Source organism: Pyxicephalus adspersus, chromosome 7 (assembly GCF_032062135.1).
Source record: "Pyxicephalus adspersus chromosome 7, UCB_Pads_2.0, whole genome shotgun sequence".
In the NCBI taxonomy this organism is placed as follows: Eukaryota; Metazoa; Chordata; class Amphibia; order Anura; family Pyxicephalidae; genus Pyxicephalus; species Pyxicephalus adspersus.
Window position 1 is genome coordinate 62,316,673 of NC_092864.1, and position 19,134 is coordinate 62,335,806.

Below are 19,134 nucleotides of genomic sequence, written 5' to 3' on the forward strand. Positions count from 1 at the left end.
CTTCAGTAAAATTACTTCATCAATTGTTTCACTTGGAAAGTGAGCAGAAATATATCAAAGAGACCTGAGTAATCAATATCACAGAGAAAATTCTGGCCACTTTAAAGGCAGCATTAAAGATTTGATGGAGTAAAGAAAAATTGTAAGCACTTAAAGCTGGAAGTGATGATCACATAGTATCGTTAAATGTCACTGAAATAGATACCTGACATTTTTTTGTCAGAAAAAAAAAAATATGACAGATCACTCACTGCCCTGCAGAATCCCACTTCCATCACAAGGCAAAAATACAAGCACATAAAAACAAGGGCTAATTTATTAGATAACCATACTTTCACACTAATATCTTTAGCATACCACCCATATTTATAAATGCAAATGGCCTTCCCTATCTAGAGATATAATTTGCAGCCCCCAAAGTATTGCACCATAAAAAAAAAATTCTATGTAAATGTATGTGACGTTACAAATAGATTAGAGAAGCCGTTCTCAACTAGGGTTGCATGGAACCCCAAAGGCTCCCTAGAGATTTTGAGAGATTCCTTGAGCTATGGTTGACAGTCAGCCTATCTGAAGCTACTGTATTGTTCCAGGTCTAACTCTAATTAGCAAAGCATAACAAAAATGATCCTTTTGGCTTTTTATAAAGGTGGCATTTGGACCACCATCGTAAGGGAAATCTTTTTTACACTAATCATTAGTGTATGGGGCATTTTCCCATTGAACCCGTTATATTTTTTTTCTTTACAAAGGTTAAGACCCGAAAATTATTTTAACATTTTCTCTGGGGTAGAAAGTTTGAGAAAGGCTCCAATGAGGCATTTAATAGTCCTGAGAAAATCCTGACATAATTATAAAGGAGGCTGATTGAGATTTCTATTTTTATATGCAGACATTTCAGAAGCATTCACAACTTAGTTAACAAAAACTCCCATTAACCTCTTCTGCACATAAACTTATATGTACAATGTTCTTCACAGAAAGCAGCCAAAACAACACCAAACTTATTTATGGGTAAGAACAGTTGATTAGTCCCTAAAATAGTTCTTAGTTGATCAAGGCTTGCTAATGTATGGTCATCATTAAAATACAATTCTAGTAGCAAATATACCAAATCAGTTTACTTTTATTACTAGGTGTTGCATTTCAATGTCCACATTTTCTCTTACCAAAAGAACATATATATAAAAAATATATGTTTTAATGAAATGTAGATCTGAGAATTGCTTGGAATGCTAAACTTTGTCTTTTTAAAAATATAAATAAAACATGCCTCTCCATTACAATAAAACAGAAGCATAGGAACTAATAAATGCATTTGCAGAAAATAGTTTGGGCTGTGATGTCATGATTAGGTTTTATATTTGGTCTGATTTTTAGTACATCTCTCTAACAGATAACCATCAAGGACAAACACAATGCTCTAATATATCAGTCTAAGTATAACTGGAAGCAAAGCAGGTCATCAAACCATGAAATATATGTTCAGTTGACCTGATATTAAGGGGTGACAGCCAGGTCATGTCTGCAATACTGATCCAGCAGAGATCACATATTGGTTTGTTCTCTGCTTAAGTTCATCGGGTCAAGTCAGTACTAAGTGCTAGAGCTATCTAGATAGAGAAAGACAGGTGTTTAGAGGCAAATTAAAATTGAAAAAGAAGAGGGAAAAAAAAGAAAGAAGCTTTTTTCCTCCATTTTGCTAATTAATATGTCAGGGCTCATAAAGAAGAAAGTCGTCAGCTTTTCTTGGGCACTGCATCATTTTAAAAGAGCAATGTCAGCACTGCCTCAGCAGACAGTCAATACATATTAAAAAGAGTTCCAAGCGCTAAATCAAAATGAAACGAGAAAAGAGAAAAGGATAGAAAAGGAGATGGCTAATAAATAATAACAATGGGAACAAAAGCAACTCTATTTTATGAAATTATTACTGTGCACTTCCTAAGAAAGGAATACAAGAATAAGGAAAGAAAAGTAGCAAAAAGTGATAAGAACAGTAAATAAACATTGAACATATACAGGAAATACAATACAGCAGGCCATGTTCATGAAAGTAACAAGACCCTAACAATTACATTTACACATAATAATCTCAGCTGGCAATGGAATAGAAGTATTTCAATTCTGGGTTAATACCAGCAAGGCGAGTGACTAAGGAACATTTGTGTGGCTATCTATGGGAGGAACTTATGCTGGGTACACACATGCAATTATTGTCGTTGGGAAGGATCTTTCATGATCCTTTCCAACGACAAAGGACTACACGATGCATGAATGAGCGGTGTACATACAGCACCGTTCTGCTCTATGGAGAGGGGAGGGGGAGAACGACGGAGCAGCACCCTGCTGCGCGCTCTCCCCCTTCCTTCCCTTGCATTAGGATTGCTCGTCATCCATTGTTCGTGGATGCACCAGGACAGTCGTCCCGACGATGGGCACTGTACACACGCCAGATTCTTGTCCAACATCGGCCCTGAGACAATTATCACACGAGAACCATTGGACATTGGACATGCGTACGTAGCTTTAGTGTTATTTCAGTAATTTTCACTAATCCTACAAGATAGGAATTGGGCAGAAGTTTTTTTTTTTTATCGAATCTTGCGAAACGTGATCCACTAAACAAAAACCATGTGCTCGAAAAAAAATTGTAAGTGCAAAAACACCACACAAGCACTGGGGTACTATTGTGATCCCTCCTCTAAAGAGAAAGGGACACCCAGTTTCCCCAGACCCCTCGGGGCAAAGCTCCTGACAGGGGGCTGGGTACTAAGGCCATCCAACCAAAGCTGGAATGGACCTACTTTTTTTTTATTGAATCTCGCGAAACGTGATCCACTAAACAAAAACACTGTGCTCTGAAAAAAAGTGCAAGTGAAAAAAAACCCCACAAAAAACAAGCACAGGGGTACTATTGTGCTCCCGCCTCCAAAGAGGAAGGGCCCACCCAATTTCCCCAGACTCCCCGAAGGGAGGCTCCTGATGAGGGCTGGGTACTGAGTCCTGAGCTGGAATGGACCTACTAGCCCGTCTGACCAAAGTCAGACAGGGTCCTTTTCTTTATAAGAAATATAGTTTTCTTTTCTTTAAAATTATTTGTGGTAATGTACATAACCAAAATTAGAAAAAAGTTGTCTCTGTCCAAATATTTATGGACCTAACTGTGTGTGTACATTCTTTTGCACATCTACATTATGTTCACTCTTTATTTTACATTAATAAAACTCTTGCAGGTAAACTGCTACAAATAAGACTGCTCCTTAAGCTGCGTACACACCTGCAATTTTTCTCGTTGGAAAGGATCTTTCACGATCCTTTCCAACGAGAAAAGACTGCACGATGCATGAACGATGCTGTACATACAGCACCGTTCATGCTCTATGGGGAGGGGAGGGGGAGAGCGACGGAGCGGCACCCTGCTGCGCGCTCTCCCCTTCCCTTTCATTAGGATCGGTCGTCGTCCATCGTCCATGGATCCGCCAGGACGGTCGTCGGACGATGGACGACGACCGACTGTACACACGGCAGATTTTCGCCCGATAATTGGCCGATACCGATTATCGGGCGAGAAAAATTTGCCGTGTGTACGCAGCTTTAGTGTTAACAATATTTAAACAAAGCAAGACTTATGAGCCTAATTTAATAACGCTCGCCAAGCCTTGAGAGGATACAGTTTCATAAAGGTTATTAAAAAGACATTGACAAGGGGTCACTTAAAGCCTACTACAAAACATTATCTGCTATGATAAGCTTGGTGCAAAGTGTTTTACACTGAGTAGATGTTGAAGTCTTTGTAGGATATTTGTCACCTGACTTAGTATATTAGCTAAAAAAAACAATTTAAATGGGAAAAAAGCCATAGAAGCAAACAATTTATATTTCAAATTAGAGTGAAAGGGTAGGCAACATGCAACTTTATTTATAATAGGCACTACTTTTAAAGTGCATAACAAAAATAAATAAAGCCCAAATTGCCTTACACAGCAAAAAGGGTAAAGAGCAACATTTCTAGAGAGGGACGGACATAAGCAATCTGTGCATGTGATACAAATACTGTGACCTCGCAAACACATGAGAACATGTTTCTAAATATAGTTTAAGATCATGTTGGATAGAAAGTAAATGTCAAGAGATTGTACCATGGCATTCATATTTAAAAGGAACTATTAACTGTATGTTGGAATAAAGTGCATTAAAACTTACAGTTTCTAATAAGTCTACTATTTCTAGGAACTAACAGTTGCATTAAAGCTTAGAATTTCTAACTATTAGGCAACAATTTGGTATGGTTTCAAATTTCTTAAGAATTACCACTATCAATTAAAACGAGCATAAAAAGTCTAATGTATCATTCTATGCTTTTATTTGTGTAGTATTAAGTTTCCTAACACAGAATGCCAGGATAATTGGAAAAGATGACTTCTGATTTTATTGGACGTGACATGCACATGTATGAAGTCAGAGGAATAGGGCCCGTCTAAAGCATTTCTATTGTTTTAGAAGTATATAATGTCTAGACATTTAGAGATTCCAGTGACAACATTTTTCTATCATGAAGGGGGAATATTTTTTCTATGGAGGTGAGTGTGTCCCTGTAGCTCTCAGCTTTTACATGGATTTTACTGGGAAGTGAAGTTTGATTTATGCATTTAAATGCCTTAATGCAAAAAAACAAAAACAAAAAAAAAAAACATTACATTAAAATATACATATTGTGTATTGGGAAATTGAAACATGCTACTGACAGAATAAAGTTGGTATACGTTAGGCGTTCATTACATGTTCACTTTGTACTTTTTTTAATGGTGTAATTTAAAAGAAAAAAATTTAGAATACTCCTATAATCAGAGAGTTACTTTGACTGAACTGTGGGAAGTGGAGACTTTTTAAAAAATCTCCATGTTAGCATAGAACTTAATACTTAAACACTGCAAGGTGCTTTTTGAATTTTTTTCCACAAGCTAGTACTTCTCCTTCTACCTCAAAATCAAAAAAGAGTAGGATAAATGCTAAATTAATGTCAAGTGGTATGATATTCTCTTATGGCTCTGTGACCAATTAAAAAGTCCAGAACCACCAGTTACAGCATAAATACAGTGTAGTGCAGAGAAAATATACCTGTATTCAACTAGTTAGTGCAAAATATGGAAAGTGGTAATATGTTGAGCCTTTTTGTAAGTGTTACTGCATTTCACTTAAATTTGTCAAGTATAACAAAAGTAGAATAAATGGTGCATTATACACAGATCTAATGCCAACTTCCAGTCTGACAGCTTCTGGATATTAAAAATGTAAATTATACTCACCTCCTCTCCAGTAATGAAGCATCTACAACTGTGTTGGGTTGGGGATCTTCACCATCTTGATTGGTTGTGTCAAGATAACATAATTCCTGTGTATGTGTTGCTTAGTGTCAAAAAGTTTGGGAACAAACTTATTATGTCTCTTCCACAACAAAAAATGCCTGTTTGCAAATGTGTCATTTCAAGGTAAAATTCTATTTTAAGTCCTTGCTTTGAAAACATGATGATCAGACCTGATCAGACCAGGGAAATTAACCAGTGTGACTGCCTATATTGTAAGCTAAACAATCACAGAAATACCAATTTCAGACTAGTCTATAAGCATGTATGTAACCACAAAACTGTTGTGTCCATCAGAGAATTATTTTTATATGATACTGTTATTCACCTCTGCTGCTCTTGGTTAAGCAGCATTTTTGGCAGTGTTGGGGCCATCAGCAGAAGTGAAAACTTGCTTAACCTGACTGGCTGGCCTAGAGAAATGATGATAACAATATAAATTATATTACCTTCGTTTTTGTGTGTTTTACCTTAAATTACAGGCTTATTTAATTTTTAATTTACATCATTAAACAGTTTTGCTAATAACAAATATGACAAAAATGTGTGTGCTTGTGTACAGTGCGGCTAAACACATTATACATATAGACATATTAACATGAAGTTGGTACCTATGAGAACTCACCACTTTTTAACATAACAGGTATTTTAGAAATATTTCACATTAAAGCGGGTATATGTTACTTATGTGCATAAGGCCACAAGGCATATTAAATGTGATATTATTTGCTACAATACTGATCCATGAAACTCCTTATAAATAAATTATGCATAGCTCAAAAGAATTTTACTGTCAAGTACTAGCACAGGCTATTTCATTATAGTAAATACATGCTATGCCTTATGAGGAATTAAACTTAGGGGATAACTGGACCAGTGTGGTTATGATTGGCAGTCTAAATGGACTATGAGTTACTTTTGTCTGAGTTACAATTTCAGGAATGCAGCTTGGCAGAAAGAAAAGTAATTACTAAGTATGAGACAGGTATACAATCTGCTGCTATGTAAAGTGTGCCTGGAGAGTTTGTGCCTGTGTCACAGGCAATTTGAATCCTAAAAATCAAAATAAAGTAAAATATCAGCGGAATATACCTAGGGGTATAAAGAAAATTATAATACTGCCAGCCAAAAGAAAATATAAATTAGGTTTGATCAGGGGTTAAATAAACTGAAAACCTGTGAATTGTGAAACTGCAGCATGTTGTAACTATAGGACAACCCATACCTTAGTTAAATAAACAAAACAATGTACTAGGCTTAATTACTTCTAACAGGTTTTCCTGTTCCTGTCACTTTTGTTTTTTTATAGGAATGACTTTAAATGTACCAAAATAGATTTCCTAATTTCATACAATTTTTTGTGTTTTAGTCAAATACTTCGGTACTGAGTTGAGACTCAAACTGTTTTAAGTTATGCTGCACAAGTAAAATGCACATTTCCGTTACTCTGTTCTTATGCCATTATGACCAAATCACGATGATAGACGATGAGCATGTGCATTAAGCAATGTGCAGGAACGCACAAGAAGTGCTGCTGCGGTGGGTTGCAATTCATTCTTAATAGCACCTTCAACCTCCCTAGAGGTAACCCCGAGTGTGACTCGGGTAGAAAAAAGTTGTTAAAAACGGTAACCCCAAGTCATACTCGGGGTAGGTAATCCTTTGGGAAGGTTAGTCAATAGAGCCTTACCTGATCCACGTCGTCCATCGCCGCAATCTCTGTCTTCTTATCTCTTCTTCTGGACCGGCTTCTGCATCTGATGAGTCTCTGGGGGAGTAGCCGGTGACGTCGGTGCGTGTGTACGTTGCCGGCGGGGTGGAAAATTCTAAATCCATTTGTATTGCATTCAATACAAAATAACTGTATTCAATGCAATACATTGAATTTATATGTGTAAAAGCAGTACATTGTTTTCAAGAACATTTATTTTACAGTATATATATTAGTATGAGTATAATATGTATTTTTTAAATACATAGATTTTTTAATTTATTCAATTAATATTTTTACATAAATTTTCATGAAAAACAATGTACCGCTTTTAGACATATAAAACCAGAAAGAAATGAACCGCTAGGGAGGTTAATGCACCTTAGAAACATGGAATTTAAAGTCACAGCATTCACAACATTTCTGTGCAATGTGCATCAAGAACTTACATAAATCAGGTCCATAGTCTCTCTAATCATGTCTTATCCTAAGAACACCACCAGGGGACTTTTTCCTTGAACAAACCACATATTATATGGTGAATATTGTACAAGAATATCCAAATGAAGTAAATAAATTCCTTACGATTCTGAGAGCAATAAATCTGGTTAAAAATCCCAGAGGCTTTTCCTCCACCTGACTACAACCCAAAAAGCAATATAAACTTTCATTACTTTACCTAAAACAATTGATAACAATCTTCGACTCCTTCTATGCGCCTCTGGGGGAGTACACATTAAAGAATAAGAGTGAAAAGTTCCACAAGGCCATGTTTTACACCCTGGACTTACAAACAATTACAAGATGAATGCACCTTACTATCCCTGTCCTAAACTCTGAAAGTCTGGGTGCCCCTTCTCACATACTATACTAATGAAGACATTTTATTCCCACATACATAGGCCCATGATAGCTTTTTTCTTTTCCTGTTTCAGGCCTATTACACAAAGTTCTCAAAAATTACTTTTATATTGATTTAAACTTTATTTTTTTCAAGGAGTTTCATTATGTTAAAAAGGTTGAGAAACACTGTTTATATCCTGATCATGGTTTGAACAAATTAATGACCAGACGATGAAAACAAACAAGGCAATTCTAAATATATATTTTTTTATTGCAATCAGCTTACATTGGTTACCTTGTACTAGCAGTTTCTAATGTTAAAAAACTGATGATGTGTCAGCAACATGAAAGCAGCATGCATTGTTGCTCGTTGCATAAACACTTAAAAAAAACAAGGTGAAATTTGAAAAGTTGAAACATGCAAAACGTGCACATAAAAGTGAAACTGAGAGTTTGTGCTGTACTTGCAATTATCACGGTGCTTTCTTTTTTACATTTTTCCTTAAAAAAGAATAAAGGCGCAATTATATTCTGCAAAGCCAAGATTCCCACAAGCGAAGCAAGTTATAAAGTTAGTTCTTTAAAGAGAAGATAGTATAGACAAGTTCAAAGACAGATCTCTTATTACAGTGGCAGGCATGTTCTACCTCTGCCCAAATTCTTACCATGCATATTCTTGCATTGAGATTCTCAACAAGTCCCAGCTGCCGCTACCTAGTATAACACCATGGTACTAGGCATCCAGCCTTGTCCCATAATAAGCTGTGTAGTCAGCACTCAGCTGTCGGAAGATATCAACACCTAGACTTGATATCAAAGTCTAACTAAAAGGACTTATGGACTACGTGAAGAAATGGAAGCTGGATAACCTGGTGAAAGCCAGGAAATAAGCTTTAATCCATCCTAGCAGACATTGTCTACTATACAAATGAATAGTATGCTGAAATCCATACACTAAGTAATGTGATATTTTAGTTCCTGACCCTGGATCGTGAAAGATAATGATAACATACCCAGTATAGCATAAGTAAACATGTAGTGAAACAAGTTGAGAGTCAGTCCATCACCTCAGAATATGGCCTTTTGCTTGAATATGTTTCCAATAGGAGTTCTCAATCTGAATTTCTGATGCAGAACCACAGACTAATGCACTACTGGATCACTCAAAACTATACCACCTAAACAGATAAAGCTTTAGGGAAGTAAGGTACAGAATGACCCAGTTACGAATCTAACAAATTTAGGTAAAAGCACACAAACCAGTGTGTGTCACACCACTACTTTCTAAATGGGCCCCTATGTTGGCCTAAAGTGTATGCAAAGATCAAACTTTTTAAAACTCCAGGTCACTTAACCTTTTTGTTATCTGTGAATCACTGGGAGCCATTTAATCCTATTCCAGATTTGCAAGAGGAAGTTAAAGGAAATCTGTCAAATTGAGAGGAACCCACCTCCCTTTCCCCCCAGAGAGCTGTCCCAAGAAAAGGTGTTTTGTCTAGATACACCAAAAGAATTGTGTATAAGTAAATGATGAATTTTTAATAAATTCCCTTTTCCCTGTTTTTCATCCGTTATTTGTTTTTTTATCCTTCTTTTTTGTTCTGGCAGGATTACCGGGTAATATTTTAATGTAAACTGCAGATTTAATCGTACTGAAAAGGTATTATACTGGAAGTTAAAGATTATATTAAAATTAATGATTGCGTTTACATAAACCCAAAGTGCAACCAATAGCAATTGTGGGCTTTACAACCTACCTTATCAATATCACCCTTTTTTCCATCAAATGATGTATAAATACGTATTGGCAGAAAATGGTGTGACAAGTAAAACTGAAGTTAACCTCTATCCAGCTGACAGTGGCCAGCCGTCATCTCATGTCTATGCAGTCCGTGACATAGAAACAGGAGTTGCAGAGGTGACAATTGTGGCCAGGTGAAGACGATGACCTGAAGGTATGCAGTAAGGTAAAGAGTCAGAGGGTGGAGATTGCAAATTTTTGACTCTTCTCAGATATGCCATTGTTATTGGAGGAGGAATATTAGCCTGAACATTGGCTTTTGCAGCCAAGGAAAGCAAAGTGAGCCCTGTGTGATATACATACATGAAATGAATTCTGCTGTCACAATGGAGCTGATGTATGAAAAGTTTTACATGAACTACATTGTGTTGCTATTACCAACATGTCAGTGTATTAGCTGTAACTTCTGCAGACAAGCTTCAAAAGAAAAGAAAGGATTATCCTAAACACTTTCAAAGCTGTGTTTTCTGTTGGTTAGGATGCCCACATCACGCTCTCACAGGGATCTTGGGTAGCAAGTTCTTGACAGGAGGGCCTTGTCAAAAATTCACTGGAGTTCATAGATCAGTAGCTATGCTGTTGTATGCACTTTATAGTACATTACCATGTAGATGCCTTTCAAACAGACTTTTTAAGAAATATTCCACTAGGTCTTGCATCTTCATTACCATGTTTGATTGCAAAGATATATTTAAAAAGCAGTACAAAAAAACCACATTACTATCATTAAAAGAAAACCTTTCCAGAGCTGAAAAAGTTATATTCCTGTCATCTATTCTAAGAATTGCTGTTCACCAGAAGACATTAAGTAAAATAAATCTTCCCTTGGTAAAGCCGGAATAAAATTAGTATGCAGAAAGCAAGTTCCAGAAGAGCATATTAAAAAACTTACTGCAGTTTGTGGAATGTAGAAGAAAAATAATAGTGAATTTATTTGCAATGCAGTATTTTAATAAAAAGATTATTTTATTATGTTGTTATTATTAGTGGTTTTATACTTTTGAACAGTGTGTTCATTTTTAATGTACTAGTAGTTATGGATTTTCACTGGCAGAAATGAATTTCAAGCTGACAGACCATAATAATAAATGTATTTGTGAATTCTTATCCTTGGTGTTTCTTACACTGGGAGAAAATAAAGCTGACATAAGTGTGATATGTGCTTGCTATATGGGCGGACATAACTATATTTTAATTAACCTGTGATAATTACATTGAGAAATGAAGCAGTGAATTGAAGTTAATGTCTTTGTCTCAACTGTGGGATTTGGTTTCTTCCTGGATCATTACCTATAATATGTAAAATATTGTATTGCTCGTTTGATAGTAGAGGTCATTTGGTTTTAAAGGGCTGCACATTATCCTGGAAGTGAATAATTTTCACTTTCCATACTGTTCATTTATTACCCCTATAAAATATTACAATGAGGTACATCAAACTGAAAACAAAACAGCAAAGTAACAGCACAGTTAAAAATATACTGCATATCCCAACATGAGGTTCAAAAGTGCCCAGGTATTATGTCATACAGAATTACATCCTCTGCGACTTAAAATTTCAATAAAAGTTTTACAATAGCAACAAACAAATGTAAGCCAGTAATACAAAAACATACATAAAACCCTTTCTTGTGCAAATATAGCACACATTTACGCTAAGTTCACACAGGCGTTTTTGCAAGTGTTTGCTTCCTAGCTGTTACAGCCTGTTACCACTAGGTGCCTGGGGGAGGTAAACATGGCTTTTTTTTTTGTTAGCCTTAACTTAGCCTAATAAGTAAAATGGAAACATATGTTTGTTCATCTGACATTAAAAAGAGAAAGAAAGAGAAAGAAAAAAAAAAGAAAAGAAACAGGCATATACACCAAGGCAAGCCTAGCCATATCCATGCAAAACACAATTGTTAGCAGCATGCTCATTCTTCTTCTTTTTTACTAATTAGTTTTCTAGAGCAGTGTTTCTTAACCTTTTTAAGGGGGGGGGGAAGCCTTAAAATAACTTTCAGGTCTTCAGGAAACCCCCAAGATAATTATTATATTTCCACAGCTCTGGATGCATTAGTGTGGTGGGAAAATGGGAATGGGAAAAATTCTGCATATATAGGTGGCCAGTGGAAAGAATGTCACCCTTAAGCTGGCCTGTGTACAACACTCCTCGTCGGAACAACCTTCCTGGCGGATCCACAAACAAGGGACAATCGTAATGAAATCATGAAAGATCCTTTCCAACGACAATTACTGCACATGTGTACCGAGACTTACAGATAGTCAAATTGATCATGGGTGACACTTAAACTGACCTGAGGCACTATTTGAGAAACACTGCCCTAAAATAAATGCTTCAATAGAATTTATGCAATTATGTAAAATGTTCTTGTTTTGTTTACATTTTTTATTATGATTCACTTTGTATGAAACCAAGGGAGACCATGGTGCCAAATAGGCCTGTAGTAATACACAAAACTGTCCTAGTGGTCGTTGTTCTCTTTAATTAGGACTGGCTTTTACCAGAGAAGAAGCAACTGAAGCATAGCTCCTACAGGTCTCTCATTTACAGGGAATGTCCTTTTTTTGGAACCAAATTTACTCCTGAAGATTTCCTCTTGGTGCTCTGATTTTTATGGTGTGTATTAAAAAAAATATGACTTCAAAAGTTGTGTGAATTGCATTAAACATTACATCCATCATTGAGTAAAACATATTTTTACTTTATTTGTTATATTATGCATGATTGGAGGTAGATCAACAGTTGTCAATTTCCTGAACATAGTCCACTAAAAGGTGCCCAACTTGTCCATCTTAGAAGGATGGAAGCTTTGGCTTATGCCTACTGGCCACTGCAGAGAAAATTCAAAATGTTATGCATATAAATTAATGTGGAATGCAAATTTAGCAACAACTACACTCATTGGTGATGTTATTAGGTAAACCTGTTCAACTACTTATTAATGCAATTATCCAATCAGTTGATGACATGCCATCAATTCAATGCATTTTAAAGAAAACCTGCTGAAGTTCAAAATGAGAATAGGAAAAAAGAAGTAACAGGATTTAGTGACTTTAAATGTTAAATTGTTGTTGGCGCCAGGTCTAAGTATTTCACAAACTGCTGACCTGCTTTGATTTGCACACACAACAAACTCACTTCACTGCAATTTACTGCATTGTTAATGCCAGAGGTTAGAAAAGAGTGGCCAGACTATAGTTCAAGCTGATAGAAAGGCAACAGTAATTTAAATAATCACTTGTTACAACCAAGGTATACAGAAAAGCATCTAAACTTGAACCTTGAAACAGATGAGCTATAGAAGCAGGAGACCAAATTAGGTGCCACTTCTGTCAGCTAAGAACAGGCACCCGAGGCTACGGATCACACAGGCTAACGAAAACAGGACAAGAGTAGAGTTGGAAAACATTGCCTGGTCTAATGAGTCCCAATCTCTGCTACAACATTAAGATGCTAAAGTCAGAATTTGAAGTGCCAAATCCATCTTGCCTTTTATCAATGGTTCAGACTGCTGGTGTGATAACCAAAAGTCTTAAACATTGACATTTTCTTTGCACACCTTGGGCCCCCTAGTACCAACTGAGCATTTATTATTGATGGCTACTTCCAGCTGGATACCTCTCCATGTCATATGGCTCAAATAATCTCAAACATGTTTCTTGAACATGACAATGAGTTCACTGTACTCACCTGGGCTCCACAATTATGAGATATCAATTAAATACAGATTTGTTCATATCATTGATGTGCAGCAACTGCATAATTCTAACATGGATCAAAATTACCAGGGGAAAGTTTTCAGCACCTTGTTGAATCTATGCCATGAAGAATTAAGGCAGTTCTAAAGGCAAAAGTGGGTCCAACCCTTTACTAGAAAAGTGCATGTAATAACGTGGCCAGTGAGTGTATATAGAGTGATGAAAACGATCACAGGGTAGAAATGCTACATATCTACAGGAGCAGGTGCATAGAGTACAGCCTTGACTCTAATACATATATTGCACTAGGTTAAACATTCATACAGGAAGGAAAATCCTCTACGAAAGTCTTTTAGAGGCATGATGTTTAATGCCATGTAAAACATTGTTTTTATAAATAAAGTGTATTTCCTTGATACTCTCAGGTTAGTATCTATTTATTTGTTGTACTTCACAGCTTACTCCTGGGTGGAGGGGTTTAGGATAACAACTGGATAGGAAGTCTGGAGGTGGTCAGTAGTTGGAAGTGGACAGCAGTTTGAAGGAAGTCAGCCCTGCTGTGAAAGAGTTAATCATGTCTGAGAAGAGTGTAAGAGCAGTAAAAACAATTAATTAGCCCCTTTGGTATTTGTTTATTTACTGGGAGAAATGTATAGATTTGATACAAATTAATACAACAGGAAAACAAGTACAGTTGAAATATATAACATATATAACAGTTGAAATATAATTGCAACCCAGAATTTTTTTTAAGCTGGGTGGGAAGAAATTTCAAGCAAGTGGCAGCCCCTGTATTGTGACCCAACTCATCAGTAACTACCCAAAAACAGCCGGATGGTTACTGAAAAGTGACAGGTGGTGTACATGGCTAAGAGGGGCTGGGGAGAACACTGTAACATCTACAAAGTCTCTATTTACCAAAAGCCACTTGTGAGTTATATTTACAATTTAGGACGGAGCTTTTTTTGTATACATCATTAACCAGAGAAAGTTCAAGGCAATATATTGTATTTACATAGCATGAGGGTCTACAGGAAGAATCTTTTCAACTTACATCCAGCCAGGTAGTCATTCACACTCAACAGTTATTAAAAATATTTCATGCAGAAAAAGGGAATTCCTTACCTGACTTGGACCCATTTAGGGAGGCAATCTTGCTTTCATCAGCCACTAAAAAAAAAAAAAAAATCCATATACATCTATAAATATAAATATTTTTACCCAGGGCCACATTCACACACCTTAAATATCTCATCATCAGCGCTTAAAAGTATAAAGCATACACTGTATTTGTGTGAGTAATTTGGCTGCACCTTTAAATCTGTTTCTACATAAACACCTTGACACCTCAAGGCAGTTTCTACATAAAATAACAACATAAGATGTGGAAAGTCTGACTAACTAAAAGCAGAATAAAACAGCTTTTTGTGCTTTTGCAGTCTACCATTTGCTGGGAATTGGAAGATATTTTGCAAGGACGTGTGCTGATTTTCACATAAATCATTGCAAGATCTTAGTAGGTTTATTTCATGAAAGGACAGCGGTGGGTTTTTCTGCAATTGCTGTGGCTCTCGGCCACGTATAAAAGTTCTTTAAAGCATGAAAATAAGTCAGGCAAGGCATATCAATACGTCACAGTCACTGAACCATAATCCACAGTCTTGAATCTGGACATGCTGCTCCTATTATTTATAGGCACAGCTAAAAGTTTGACACTGGTGCACTTGGACCAGCCATGGCCGTGGAGAAAAACAATATAAATTCTGGAAAGCACAGTTTCAGCATGTCTAAGCGAGAACTTTAAACAACAGCATGTCTTCTGTAAATCAGACTTTCATCACTATGGCAATAGTGGGGATGCGGTAACAAACCCAAATTGCTTTGAACAAGTCTTTGGGATGAAGCACTTGCCTTGAAGAAATTGCTACAAGAGGAGCTCTAGAATGAAGGATGACGAAACAGTGCAAGAAAACTGCTTCATTCAGAAAACACCAGTTAAAATTACACACTAAACACAATAGCATTTAGGTATATTTAAACCTAAAAACAAAAAGTAATTATAGATGCAGTGGCTAATTTAGGTTTTTCAACTTAAAATTCAATGGAGGTAGCCATTGTTGTTACGCAGGCTGGTCTTTAAACATATCTGTCATTATTCATCTCCATTGCATATTGAATTGATAGCATTGGTAGTTTGCATAATAAAGATCAGGGTATTTTTGCTTTTTTTTATTCTACAGGAAGTGATAAGCACATTGTATTCCTTTGGAGGTAAAACAGTTATTTATGTACTAGCTGAAAATGTTCTCTGCAAAAAGAAATCTAATATAGCCATCATATTTAGGACTAATAAACTGTGTTACCCCTTAAGGAAAGCCCTTCAGAACCTTAATTATCTTCCCTAGATAATGTGCAGTGCTATAGGCTGCAACTAGTTTTAAGGCAGACTCTTGCTACTCCATAGGGGAACCAAAAATGAAACTCTGTTGACTTAAATCTGAAATTGAAATCAATGGCATGTAAGTGACAATATTTATAAAAAATATTTTTAAAGTTAATTTCTCTACAATTTGTAAGGCTTAACTGGGATGTGAAGAATATCCATTTCATTCCTGGTGTTTCAACAAAGCTATTTTTATTTCTGTTCAAAAGTGTACTTAACAAAGCTCACCAAATCTATTCTCTACTATCACAAAAGAAAAGCTAATGCACATTATACACAATACATTTCTATTATGATTTACCAACATAAAAGACGCAAAGTGTATAAAACAGGATTCTGAAAATTTGTTAAATTGGGTGTATTGTAAATGGAAAGAATACAAAATCCTGCAATATTCTACCATAGTAAAGTGAAAAAATGTTGAATTGATGAATCACTGTATGCAAAATACAAAAGTAAAATTATTTACACACAAAACACGTTTATTCAAATCTGTATTCCTTTTTCTGTCAATAGGGCTCTATTTTTTTAAAACAGGGAATCAGCCATTCCCTCCTGGGAATTACCCAGGTTTATGTGTTTCAATGGCAGCAATTTATTTCCACTAGGGAATGTTTGAGGGAATATCAGTTTCCCAATTTATAAATTGAGCTTCAAGGGTTTTGATTTGTATTTTGACTATATAGAGCATTACCCTCCTAGACACCATCTATCTTGTTTTTAAGCTTCCCCTTTTCCTTTCTTTGTCCTCTTCCAGGTTATGGTCCAGGTTATTTTTTAAGTCTGTCTTTTCTTCGCTGAACAATAAGATGGGACTATGCACCTAATTGGGTTTGGCTCCTGCTTTCCAACTCCTCTAACCTAAGCTCCATTGGAAGATCACATGCCTTTACTGTACTAGATTAGGTTATCTCATTGTTGGAAATGATTTGTTTCATTTGCTAAACTCTGTTACTGTACCCAGTTTTGTTCAGAAGGAAGCTTTATTACATAAAAAAAGAGTTTCCTCTTATTACTAAATCTAACTAAGAGCAAAAGACAAAATGAGGTTTGATTTTACTTGTAAACCATATGAGGAAAGATATGATTGTGAACCAAAAGCACACAACTTGCCCACACTAATTCTAATCAATACATGTTAATAGTTATAGTCATTGAAATTGTTCATTGTACAATTGCATCTGCCATACCCTGTCAACTATATGATTTAAAGGTCCAATGCATTTTGGTTAATAGTAGGATGTTTAAAACTAGAGGGAGATAATGTGGGCTTTAAACTGTAAAGAAGTCCAAATCCTAAAGAGATGAGGAAAGAAATTACTACTGTGTAGAAGTATCCATTCAAATAAGTAAAAGTGCACACCAAAGTCTGGTTCAGTCAAGGACAATTCTTGTGAAGACATCTGCCCATTTATGCCTACTACACTTGCTTTCATTAAAAAAACAAATGTTTCTATGTAAATGGCTCTATTAAAACATGTTTTGCCTATGAATTCCATACTGTTTTCCCTCATTTTATTTATATATTTTATACTTCAAATTCGTTCGTCCAAAATTTGTTAAACTGTTTTTCAAAGTCAGGATTTGCTCTAGAGGCTTTTTTTACTGTCAGGTGACATTTTAACCTGTAGTCAAAAAGAAAGCCAGAATTTAATAGATTTTAGGGTTAAACGGTCATCAAAATTGCTGGGTATGTGTGGGGGACCCATCGGACCCACATCCTAAATTATAAAAGTGTTAAAAAAACATAGTTTTGTCCAAGTATAGGTGGGATTTTAAAAAAAGATAAATAAAAAAATGATCCTTCACCAACCTCATCAGTGTTGTCCATGACTTTAACAGACGATCTTTATTTAACTGTTACCTTAGTGTTCTATGTCATAGTTTTTGTCATAGTCAAGTATTGCCCAGCATGCCCCCAGCGTTATCTCTGCAGGAAGTTCATTATCAGGGAATAATGCAATGGTGATTTTCCACGCAAAAACCCTAATGTAACTAGCCTGGATAAGGCCCTACATTTTGTATGTATTTTGTTTGAATAGGAAACTTTTACAACATTACTTTTTGTGGAATAGGCCTATTGAACAGATTATCTGAATACCCCTCAGTATGGTTTTATCCTAAAGGTTTACATACCATACTTTCTCTGGTAATAGTTGTGATTGTTTAAACCAATTATAAAGCAAGGTGTGACATGTGTGGTTAATTACCTGGAAAAATAAATCTGCAGATGAATTAACATGAATTAGGGAACAGGTGCAGATAGTATAGGTCCATTTACAATAAGGTTAAAGAACTGCAAATGACTAGAACTACAACACAGTTCAACTATTTCATAAAGATACTGTGTGTCTTCATTCATAATTTTACATTTAAAGGTGTCTTATAACAGTGGTCGCCAAACGGTGATCCACAAGAAAATTTTGGTGGTCAGCGGCTCTGGCTGATGTGCCCTCCAGCGGCATCCTTCTCCTGACCCCGCTGAATATGTCCCCCATATAGACACAACTTTTGTTGTGTCCACAGCCCTTCACTACTGTCCCCGCAGGATGCTTAGCAAGCAGGTCTGAGCCTGCGATGGAGGAGTGGGTGGGTTCTGGCATCATGACATCACTCTGAGGGAAGTTTCTTCAGAAGGTAGGGTCCCTGATTATGCCGAGTATAAGGTAAATATGTTGCCAAGCATGGTATGTGGACATACAAATATAAAGAGAACAAAAAGGACGGCACTTTATGGCAACAATGGGTTCAATAAAGTCAATGTATTGAAAGTTTGTACACTATACAAAATTCAACTACGCAAGGTAAACACACCATAAATATTGCAAATAATCATATTTACAGTGATCAATAATCAACATTGACTATTGATCACTGAAATAATGATCACTATACAATGATTCCTATACAATGCTTGTATCTGAAAAACACTAGAAAGCAACAAATGCAAAAAAAAATTCAAATTTATATAGTTTTCTAATGGCAAACATTTCAATATCCAGTGACATTTTTCAGTTTCTAAGGTTTGGAGCATTCATAATATTAGGCTTTACCAACTTAACCTCCACTGCAAACGTTAGTATGAATCAATACAATGCAGTTAATTCCGTTATATGTGCTTGACTGGTAATGGAATAGGGATGTTGGCAAGTATGCTTGTATTGTTTTCTCTTTTATTAACTTTAAACTGTAAACTGTGTTCAGCTGAGTAGGCCATCCATGTTCTCTAATGAACAATACCTATCTATATGTGCCCAGAAGTTAC

The 19,134-nt window shown here is 36.0% G+C and overlaps 1 protein-coding gene across 5 annotated transcripts in view; it reads right to left on the reverse strand.

Moving 5' to 3' along the window:
• Positions 1-19,134, reverse strand: part of PARD3B (par-3 family cell polarity regulator beta) — a 520,784-nt gene that overhangs the window by 354,152 nt on the left and 147,498 nt on the right. For 3 of the 5 annotated variants that reach the window (XM_072418718.1, XM_072418716.1, XM_072418721.1), the window contains one exon: positions 14,552-14,596. The exons of the other annotated variants lie outside the window; for them this stretch is intronic. In XM_072418718.1, coding sequence (XP_072274819.1) covers positions 14,552-14,596 — 45 coding nt within the window. The remainder of the gene's footprint in view (positions 1-14,551; positions 14,597-19,134) is intronic. 5 annotated transcript variants of the gene reach the window in all.